The sequence below is a fragment of the Engystomops pustulosus genome, chromosome 5 (assembly GCF_040894005.1).
Source record: "Engystomops pustulosus chromosome 5, aEngPut4.maternal, whole genome shotgun sequence".
Lineage (NCBI taxonomy): Eukaryota > Metazoa > Chordata > Amphibia > Anura > Leptodactylidae > Engystomops > Engystomops pustulosus.
Genome location: NC_092415.1, coordinates 90,662,827 through 90,674,531, shown reverse-complemented (window position 1 = coordinate 90,674,531; position 11,705 = coordinate 90,662,827). Strand labels below are relative to the sequence as shown.

Here is an 11,705-nt window from a genome sequence, read left to right as displayed (position 1 = left end):
ATGTGATACTTTATTTTTTATTTCCTGCCTTTCCTAGTCATATGATGCATTCACTGGGTTTTTCCAGTTATGATTACAATACAGTCATCATAGCTGTTTCCTTCAAAGAGCAATGATCCTGTATGATCATCACATAATCATATTTACATATGCTTGAAGTAGATTATACAAAAGTGTAAATAATTGCAAAATAAGATCTAGGACCAATGAGGAATTATACCACAAATAATTTCAGAGAATTCGATAACTTCTTATTGTTTATCAGCTTTATTTGCTGAAACTGGAAAATGTTGTTTGCTTTAGTTCATGTTCTTACAAGTGAGTTCTGCACTAGAATACATCAGTTGTCTGATCACTTGGGTCATTGTAGGTATTGTCATATTCCACAGAATTGATTTCGTTTTCCTCATTGCCAGTGCCAGGGCTTTCAGTTGGTCCATTTTGTAAAGCATCAGACCATAAGGTTTCAGCTGGTGGTGTGGGTTCAGCTTCATGTCCATCATCAGGCGTTAAAGAGCCTTCCATTCTGAACTGAGCTACGCTTGGTAAGGCAGTCATTGGTCTTTCACGCAATCTTTTCTTTAGTTCTTCTTCTTTTGTCTGCAATATTTCATTATTACAATAAATGTCAATTGGACAATTCACAGTGAACAATCTGAGCAACATCATCCTGTTTTACTTATGCTGTGACAGGCTATTAGGAACTAGTATAGTTAGCTAATGTATACTTAGCATTGTAAAGTCATTTATATTATATATTCCCACTGGATTTAGCATTTTAAATTGCCTACATTTCTACATATTCTATTTTGTAAGTGGAAACATCTAAGAGGACACGGTAAGTACAGTAACAACATAAGTATTCCTTCCCACTAGGATTGAGTAATATTAGAGTAGAAAGACACAAATGTTTATAACTGTGCCTACTGAAGATTTATAGTGCAAAGATGTTCAACCAATTCACACATCGCCAGTTATTTGTATCTTTTATAGGTGTTGTGAGAAACAACTAGACCTGAACAAGCAGAGCTTCTTCACTGTCAGATGGGCAGTCCTGGGCTGAAGAACATAGACTAGCACTGCCAACCTGATGTAATAAGCATATTTTGGGCATGTATTGCTAGGAAACACTGGGGTTTGGTACTGTCCATCACCTATTAGAAGATGGTAAGATTTGTATTCAGTGGAGATAGCGAAAGGCCACACCAATAGGTATTAACAGCGCAGTTTTAAGCCAGTCTGGTGCTCAGCAGTCTGCACTGCTTCTATTGGCCTCTGCGGGCTACTGATCAATGGAATACACGATTTTAGAGGATGGATAACAAGGTCTCTCAATAGTCTTATAAAATACAGTCGGATTGGTGCACGTCCAAAAGGACTATAAAATTTTTTGAAAAAGCTTGTAGTCGCTGATATAATAAGTCGGTGACCTGCACCCAAACTACACTATGAATCACAAGAGTGAACCACTTAAATAAAATACATCCAATATATCTGCGCCTACTAAAATCAACACAGCAATGGGTCAACAGCAACTATAGTACCAATAACTCAAATGTACTCGTATACGTGTATTCCATATGTGGTTAGTATTGTAATTCAGCCATTTAGATATGTACAAGTACCTGTGAATATAGTAACCTGTTTCTTCACGATGTTGAAACTTAAATTTAGATTTTATTTAAATTTAGATTATATTTAATTTTTTATAGTTGAGTTATTTATTTTTATAAAGAAAATGTCTTTAACCTCCTCCCAAAACACTGACAAATAGTATTAATAAGAAACACAAAGGTAAAGCCTACTTTAGAATAACAGTATAGGATGACCTTTATTTTTGGTTAGATTTTTTACTAGTTTGCAAATTAAAATAAAAGAAAAACAAACAATAATTTAAGGACTGGTAAATCTCTTCTGTTGCCCTGCCATCACCTGTGAAAAAAAGGGATGCCCATTCACAGATATATTATCAAAGAAAAACGTACCTTTCTCCTTTCTTCTGCAGCTTTCATTTTGGCTTCAATGTCTTCCATTGTAAGACTTTTGTTTTTCTTCTTTATAGTTTTCAGTTTTTCCAGCTTCGCAGGGGGTCTTCGTAATGATTTTCCTGGTGTGTCCATCTACAGGAAGCAAACAGAATTTCCATATGTGAAGGGCTCTTACTTTTTGGTAGAGAGCATATAACAGAATGAATATGTTCAGAAAAATTGATTAATCCCTATTGGGTGTGACACTCTTTAGTGAGTTACTGTATCAATGCAAGTGAAGTGTGATGTAAAATAGATAACCAAAGTTTGGGAGAAACAAAGCCCCTTGAATAGTAGGACATTGATTAGTGTAACTTGAGAAGCCCTTGCTCTATACAGTAGTAGGACAGGGAGTTAAAGGGTATTCCGGGAATATGAACGTCTGACACAAGAACCCATGATGATATAAATAAATGAATACAACAATACTCAATGTCATTAGTCACAAAATGGAGCTTAAATAATTTGATTTTATGATTTACAAAATGCATGGCCTCTCTAAAGTAGGTGGAGTTATCACTAAGATGGCCGCCACTTTAAACTACAAGTTCCATGATCCTTTAGTTCTCAGTAACTCCTCCTACCACTTGTGCACTGCTCCCAGTGATGATCTAACAGGATTTCTTGCTCTGTTACCATAGTAATGATGTGTAACTGCCATCACCACAACACTGGCCATACTGGATGCACTGCAACCAGCCGACTACAGACAAACATAGTGGTGATCACATGACCTGCCCAGGCAGGTGCAGGACATGTGATGTGGACATGTGACCAGCAGCCAACCTGCAACGGACCGCGCAGAGGAAATTAACAGACTGATTAAAGGGCCAGTAGCATTTTAATTTTTCATTACAGTCTGTCACCAGCATTTTCTGCTAACGGAAGCAAAATTTTAAATAACAACTAATTACACATTGGCTTATATTTTGAGTGCCCATTTGTGTATGAATTATGCCGATTCCTGAAATACCCCTTTAAAGGATCAGGACAGGAAGTCATTTACCTGGAATTACTTTATAAATAATTTATAAAAGGATTGCAAGTAACAATCATAAATAGATTATTCATTTTTATTGTAGTGTCCATACATCAATCTCTCATTACTGTCTCTACATTCCGCAGTAGCGTGAAAAACTTTTCTTTGCATACATTACTTTACAATAATCTCCATAACTATGGAATATCCCTACAACCTGCAGATCCAGTGTATTGAACAGATATTTTATTTCATGAAAGTAATACACAGCAACTATAATATCTTTGTACTAACCACCACGTCGTACGCTTCTCCATTCTTCACAACTTTACTCTGGCCTTGTATTATGCCTTGAGACATAAGTTCTTCCAGAATATCAGATGATGTCTGCCTTTCTCTTGAAACTGTTTCTTCAAAAGAAAAAAAACACACACACACACAAAAAACACTTTGTTATTAACCACACTTTGCGGTAAGTAGTTAACAGGGAAGTTAGGAAAGAGAGAAAGAGAGATATTTCACTAGTACAAGAGGGACACAGTGTGACAAACCCTTGTTGAATTATGAGTGTTGTTCATTTACATTACTGTATGAACCTTTTAAAGGGTGTAACATTGTATAGACAACTTATGTCACTAATCTGAGGTTAGTCCATTGGTACATAATGAAATTAGAATCAAATTAGTTTTGAAGGTTTTAAACTGGGGCCTGAGGTATAAGTTGACCCTTACAGAACTCAGCTCTTTTTAGTTATTTTGCATTTCTATTTTTTACTCTCCTCATTTCAAAATTGATAACTTTTATAACTTTTTATTTTTCCATTAACAGAGACATATATGGGCTTTTTATCTGCAAGACAAATTTTACTTTTAGTGGTGCTATTTAATATCCCATGCAATGTACTGGAAAGCTGGAAAAATATTTGTATTTGCCATTTTGTCAATTTATGAGGCCAATAACTTTTATGGACCTATATAAAGTGTAATTTTTTGAGGTACGCGCTAACCTTTTACTTCATATCAGTTTGGGACTTATATTGTTTAATAATTTTTATTCAACGGGAGATAGTGCTCCACAAATGCCAACAGGTTATTTTTAGGAAATTACTAAAGAAAACTAAGAGGCCATGACTACATTGTCAAAGGGCTGAATAAAGTAATTTTTTAAACACTGAAAATGCGTCCAGGTGTAACAGATCTGTGAATGATAAGCTACCCTGAATACAAAGGAGTGAAAGGCACATACTATGAGATACTATGAGCATGAGAGTATTCAGGTAAAGTCATCCAGCAGACAAGCCATTCATTACATAAACAGGTTTGTTCAAGTAGAAAACTCCATTGTCTGGAAGGTTTCCAGGTCAATGGTAGGACTGGAAGAGTTAGCGTGCTGCTAGGATACTGGTGGTCAGGTTGTGTCTAATTACATATTTTTCCTTTTCTTCTTGAATAAAAGAGACAATGCACATTGTGTGTCAAATACGTGACAAGTATCAGCGTTACTGTAGACAACTTTCTGGATGACAACCATACCTGAACTACTTTTTATGAAACTTTCTGAATAATTACATTAGTCAGCATAATATGATAGATAAGGAATTACAAATAAATATATAAAGAAATATATATATGTATATATGTATAGTTACCATCATTTAAAGCAATTGTTCTTCTGGGGGAAAACACAGTTTCTGCCACTGTTCCTGGAATCTGGTTGCCCGCACCTTCATCGAGATCCACTCCACTATCCAGTGTTCCCTTGGACAATGCTGATCCATCTCTTGCATTGGAAGTTAAGTTTTTTTGCAATTTCAGTTCATCCTGCAGATTAGATTTAGTGATATAACAGTCAATAGGAGCAACAAACCTAAGGCAGTACAGAAACTGTAAGCATGTTGTAGCAACAACTTTATTTGTTATTCTTTTCCAGTTTTGGTTAATTGACATGTAAATAAAATTTTATTTTACCTGTTAGTTGCGCAGTGTTTTGTCTATAGGAACTGTTAGTTATACATTCAGCACTATCCAAGTATTCTTGTTCTTTTAAAGAAATGAATCAACCAACAGTAGCTCCATGCCCAAGCAATGAGTATTTGCTTATGATGCTAAAGCATGCCAATTGGAGAAATGGACATTTTATCATTTATTTCATCACATCAAATAGCAATATCACGAGAATCATGTGTTTTACATAAATAGAGGGGTACCGTACATATATAACTACGATACTTCTTGCTTGCAGGTAACCAAAAAGCTCCTTTGGTCCGATGGCAGTGACAGGAGTGATTGTCATGTGTACTATAGGGCCATCCATACAGAGCACTTAGAGAACCCTGTTCTTCTGATAGCTGTGGGTCTAGTAGTAAAGCCCCATCAATTATATGCTTAACTTTTATCCTGTACATAGTTTGTACAACTTGTTCAGGATTAAAGCATTTTTTTAGATCCCTTGAAAAACCACTGAGAGGCCTGGCAGGGGGAACAAAAAGGGGCCTAATAGTCACATGATTGCTAAAACTTTCAGTCCTGCCCAAATTTAAATTCTGTAGTTTTATCGAGCATAGATAATCTTCCTCCTTTTCTCATAATTTTCAGTCATTTATCAGTGTAGGATAAAATGGGAATTAGATCTAGACTGCCCATGCAGTTTTGGCTGCTCATAGAAATTGTCACAATTTTACTAAATTTTAAGTACAGGCGGTCCCCTACTTAAGGACACCCGACTTACAGACGACCCATAGTTAAAGACGGACCCCTCTGCCCAGTGTGACCTTTGATGAAGCTCTCTGGATGCTTTATTATAGTCCCAGACTGCAATGATCAGCTGTAAGGTGTCTGTAATGAAGTTTTATTGCTAATCTTTGGTCCAATTGCAGCAAAAAATTTTGAAACTCCAATTGTCACTGGGGCAAATGTTTTTTTGTCTGGATCTACCATTATAAAATATACAGTTCTGACTTACATACAAATTCAACTTAAGAACAAAGCTACAGAGCCTGTCTTGTATAAAATCTGTGGACTGACTTTAAGAAGCAACAAATTCATTTCATACATTTGGCATATTTCATTGGGGGTAATGAGATGTGCCATTGGGGGTTATTTATCATATGCTAGTGCATGGGATGCCAGCACATGATGATGCACCTGTATGTCACATATATCAGGAGGATTCTCCTGTTGTATCTGGCAGGCAGCTGTGCCCATCAGCCTTTCAGGCCTAAATGGTGATAAAGTTAGGGCGCAGGAGGCAGTCCTCCGCTGGCACACACTCTCCCTGCCCATCCACGTCCACTTGCTGTGGATGGGGGTAAATGGGGAAAATAATCACCACTCCTAGCATTGCACCAGGAATGCTATAATTGCAGGGCATGTACACCAAAATACATCTTTGATAAATGTCTCCTAATGCCTTTTCCTGCAAAAACTGTTTTAAAAAATTACATGATAAAAATGTCTCCCAAAGAAGGTTGTATAACTGTATTACATGTTACATAATCATTAATTTTAATTATATTAAAATTAAAGACTCCTTAAACAGTTACTTTTGAGTACATCAGATTTTCACACAACCAAATGAGCGTTTCTGATTTATAAATAACCTTAAATTCAACAAAGATGGGGGAATACGTTCTTTTAATTTATTTTATTGATTTTCCCGATTTATTTTAATGTTGTGATCCACTCTGGTCCTTCTAGTTTACCATCTATATGAAATGATCAGAAGGACAATATAGACATTTGAGGTGTGCCAGTCCAATCAGCAATCACTGGTAAACAAGGACAATTAAATTTCAATTAAAGGGAATCTACCACCCCCTCCAAGCATTTTAATCTGCCAACATACCTTTATTATTTCTTATTACATTTCCAGGATACTCATAGTTTAATATACATGCAAATGGGGTAGTTCAAAACCCTGATTTCCCCGCTTTCACTCCTTCCATTGTCACACCATGCTTTTCAAAATACACATCTCTTGTTTGACACAGACGTTAGTGGCTCAGGAGGGAATAACAGTGATCATGGTGCACCCACTGCTTCATTACTATAAAAAGTCAAATGGGAATTGGACAGGAACAATAGAGGTATGTTGGGAATTCCAGCACATTTCTCTTGCAAGACTTGCAACAAATGCTTTAAATTAGAAACAAATCCATTGACTTTTTTATGGGGGCAATCTGATTAAGGGTATGATTACACAGCAGAATTATGTACAGCAAAGAAAACCAAAATAAGATTTTTTTTTTACCACAGTAGAAAATATTCAGCAATTTTTCAGCAATAGGAAATTCTGCTTGGAATCCAGCCATCATGATGCTGCTTTTCTATAGACAGATTCTAGGTAGATTTTGAAACAGATATTTCCATGTAAAATCTGAATTGGGCATGGGCCTTAAAGCTAACTGCCCATGTAGTATATTGTCATTGTTGATATTATACATACATTTTTTTCCTTTAAACTTTAAAAAGTGCAATTATTATTAACTTATGCAAAAGGCACGTATATAGTTATTCATAGAATGAGTTTCTATGCACACAAACTGCAGTTTTTGACTGTGTTATGTGTTGATTCAAAGGATATCACATGGTCATATGTATGGCAGTAATTTTTATGGCCCTGTGTGTGAGCCAACATTCTTTACACATGGAAGACACATGGGCTGCAAAGCATGGACCACAGATACATTGTTTGGGGCTTTGGTAGGGTAACAACTATTTGTTTCTAACGTGACTTTAAAAAAGACATTTTGCACTTTTTATTAATTTTAATTGCCAATTGTGGAATACATAAATGCACTTTTTTTCTTTAAATGGTGTTTTATATTTCTTTGATGGCTGTGCTGATGAAAATGGGCGTTGGGCATGAAAACGGAGCAGAGGAGTCTACACCTCAGATTCACCGTCTCTATGTGCAGGTAGCCAGGTTCATTTTTAAACTTTATTTTATATTCAACAGAGCAGAAGACTTTTTTGAGGAACCTGTCATCAGATAGTTAAAATCCTGATGACAAGTTCCCTTTAATGCAATGTGTAAATTGACCCTTACTGATTGATACAACATTGTTTGGGATGATGGGACGTGGGGGAGGATTGATTGTAGCTTAAATAAAAATAATCTTTATTTGTATAGTTCCAACATATTCCACAGCAATGCTGTTGTATGATTACTGTGTAATTAGTGACTGTAATCATCTGTTTATGTTTCTTTTTAGATAAAGAATAAATACTCCTTTCAATGATAACAATAATTATAGAAATAATAGAATTAAATGAACTATGAAGATTTTCGAAATATACACATCCATAGTGCATACTTTCTGGCTCTGCTCTATACATCTATGTATGGCATTTCCACACAGTCATGTAGATCTAATACATGTACATATGTATTTGTACCAGTTTATTCTATTGTTTTATTAAGCCTTCCATAAGCATCCAGCACATCCAGCTCATCCAGCACTCACATTCCTTAGACGGAACCTGTCATAGTGATTTGGGACATGGAAACCACTAAATTTAGTGTTTCCAAATTGCTCTGTAAGATTTTTTAAGTGGGTGTATGAAAAAAAAACTACTTGCTTCCTTCCTCGTTCCCCTCAGCACCTGCGTGTTGTGGAAAGTAAAGTCGGCGTAGTACACACTGGCTTTATTGCCAAGCGCTATAGGTATGGCAAATGCCCAATAAAACCCGGGCTTTAACCCGGCTTTACTTGCCACATCACGAGAGGAGGTGTCGGGCGGGATGTTCTTATATGAATCCGATGTGCTTCATCAGACTCACAACTAGGTAAGCATAAAAGTTAGTTTTTTTAAAATTTTCTCCATTAACAGCATAAGAACCTGCAGCTGGTTTAGGGTCCCAAATCAATCTGTCTCTTTAACATTGGATAGTGAGAAAGAAGCTAATAATTGATTAGCTGGTAACACAGTAATCCCACCATTCATAGTACTGGTCATAAAAACAGCAGAAATCCCATGACAGGACCAAAGTTTGATAACACAATATTCAGCATGACCAGCAAACACATTACATTACTACCAGCTATAAAGCGTTACTAAATGGTGGTAAAGCCAGAGCCACACATGAGCCATTGCAATGCCCTATTTGTAAAATAAATGGACTATCTCAGCTAGCCACCTACGCCATCTATCTATCCATGTATCTACAGTATCTATCTATCAGTTGTTTCATGCTTGTATAATACTCTTTGCCTGACCTGGGTTTCAGTCTTGCCCTTCTCTGCCCATCCACTTTTCCTCCCGTCTGTGGGCTGGACGACCTGCACTTTAGAGCTCTGGCATCCCATTGTTATAGAGCAGGGGAATGTGATCAGTGTGCTAAGCCCTGCATTCATATATACAGCCGGCCTTGTTACCAAGGACTCCTCTGTTTCCATGGAAGGTTGCTACAATACGTGACATCACACAGTGTGGAGCAATGTGTACATGAACACCCCAGGGCTCTTCCTCTGTGTATCTAATGTGCAGGCATGTGAAGGGGAATGTTTGCTTAGAACTTGGCTGACACATTCGGCAGAAAACCTAGTAATATTCACAGTCTACACTCACAGCAAACAACACGTAGTACACACAGCAGTGCTCAGATCTTTTGTGATTTGTAATATAAAATCTGAATGATAATTGAGGCCAAGGGGGTACCTGGAGCTTATTACCCTGCTTCCCCGAAAATAAGACAGTGTCTTATATTAATTTTTGCTCCTAAAGAGGCACTAGGCTCTTATATTCAGGGGATGTCTTATTTTTCTATGAACTAGAATTTACATTTATCATTGAACAAAAAAGCAACTTCTCTAACCTCCTTCTGACTCTCCAAACTCTGAATTTCCTGCTGTATTTCTTGTGACTCCATTTCTATTAGAATCATTGGCCACAATCTCTCGTGTTTAGTAAAAGCACTTTCCATAAATGACCCTTCTTATCCTGGTAGCTGCTGATATCACATTTGCAGCACAACAGCCGGTGATATAATTCCATGAATTCTTCCCCATGTCACAGCCTTCTGCAGCATCCAAAAGATTTCCTAATACTAATGTATGGCGTGGGGGGAGCTGCTGCAATGGCTGCCGCTAGGTCTTAGTTTCAGGGGAGGCCTTATATTTCTAACCCTGAACAAAATTGTACTAAGTCTTACTTTCGGGGGATGTCTTATTTTAGGGGAAACAGGGTAGAAATAGACTCTCTAGTCAAGAGCCAATTCCCACCCCCATGGAAGCTGATTAACCCTCTCTTTGTCACTGGTAAAGTAACCTGTTGGGTCACCCCCATGCACTAAAGGTTTGTTAGCCTTAAAAGAATACCTGTTGTCTTCTTTGAATTTACATAAAGTAAAACCAACATAACCCTGCCTCTTTAACTGTAGTGTAACATGGTGTATTGCTATTACAATTAACCCCTTAAGGACGCAGCCTGTTTGCAGGTTAAAGGAAACCTACCATTTCAAATGGTAGGTTTAAGCTGTAAACACCGAGCACCAGCTCAGGGTGAGCTGGTGCCGGTGCTTAGTTTCGTTAGTGTTAAAACCGCGGTATCGCGGTTTTAACACTTTTTAAACTTTATAGCAGAATCCGCTTCGGCGCTGCGTGCGACCGTGCGCGCGCAACGCCTGCGGCATTTCCTATGTAGGCGCGCGCACGATCGTGCGCACGCAGCGCCGAAGCAGTTTATGCTTGAAATGGTAGGTTTCCTTTAAGGCTCGCAACTTTTTTTTGAAATTTGACCAGTGTCTCTTCCTGTGGTAATAACTTTTGAACACTGTTACTTATCAAAGCGATTCTGAGATAGTTTTTTCCCCACATGTTGTACTTCATTTTAGTCGTAAATTTTGTCTGATAAGTTTTGCGTTTATTTAAAAAAAAAAAGAAAAAAATGATGAATTTTTAGAAAAATTTGCCATTTTCCAAATTCAAAATCACCGCGTTTTCAGGCAGATAGATTTACCACCTAAATAACTTGCAGAATAACATTTCCCATTTGTCTACTTTTCATTTTCATAATTTTTGAAATGTTTGGTTAATTATTTTGACGTCACGCGGCCTACAAATCGAATAGCAATTTTCCGTATTTTCGGAATTCACTATTTTGGGGATAAATACTGTTTGAAATCAAATTTTACATATTTAGCAACAAAACCCCCTATATAACCAACCCATTTTCAAATCTGCACCCCACAAACTATCAGAAACAGCACTTACAAAAATTGTTAACCCCTTGAGATCTTCATAGTAATTGAATCAAAATGGCGGTGAAATTTAGAATGGTCAAATTTTGTCGGTTATACGTTCATTTAGCCCTAAAATTTACACATTTCCAAAAGATAAAAAGAGAAAACTCACCATAAAATTTGTTCTACAATTTCCCCTGAGTGCAGCGACCCCCCACATGTGGACATTACTTGTGTTATGGGGGCACAGCGAGGCGCAGAAGGGAAGGAGCACCCTGCAGCTGCCAGGATTTTAGTTTTCTGGTTGCCCCCTTTTGAAGGCTATAAAATGTTCGCTTTTCCGTTATTGGGGCCATGTGACGAGATGCTTTTTCCAGTGTTACCATTTTGGGGTTGGTATCACCTATTGTTGAAAATTTTGGAACTTTTTTTTGAGGTCATGAGTAGAAAAGCATCAATTCTGTACTGGATTTTTTACTTTTTTTTTTTTTTCATGTTCACCGTATAGCCTAATAATC

At 37.2% G+C, this 11,705-nt stretch overlaps 1 protein-coding gene across 1 annotated transcript; it reads right to left on the bottom strand.

Moving 5' to 3' along the window:
• Positions 1–248: 248 nt before the first annotated feature.
• Positions 249–9,381, bottom strand: STMND1 (stathmin domain containing 1). The gene is made up of 5 exons (XM_072152652.1): positions 9,224–9,381; positions 4,655–4,826; positions 3,301–3,416; positions 1,986–2,120; positions 249–600 (listed from the first exon to the last, which is right to left on the bottom strand). Exons 1-5 carry the CDS (start codon positions 9,359–9,361, stop codon positions 331–333), a joined length of 831 nt encoding a protein of 276 aa, XP_072008753.1. The 5' UTR covers positions 9,362–9,381; the 3' UTR covers positions 249–330.
• Positions 9,382–11,705: the final 2,324 nt, after the last annotated feature.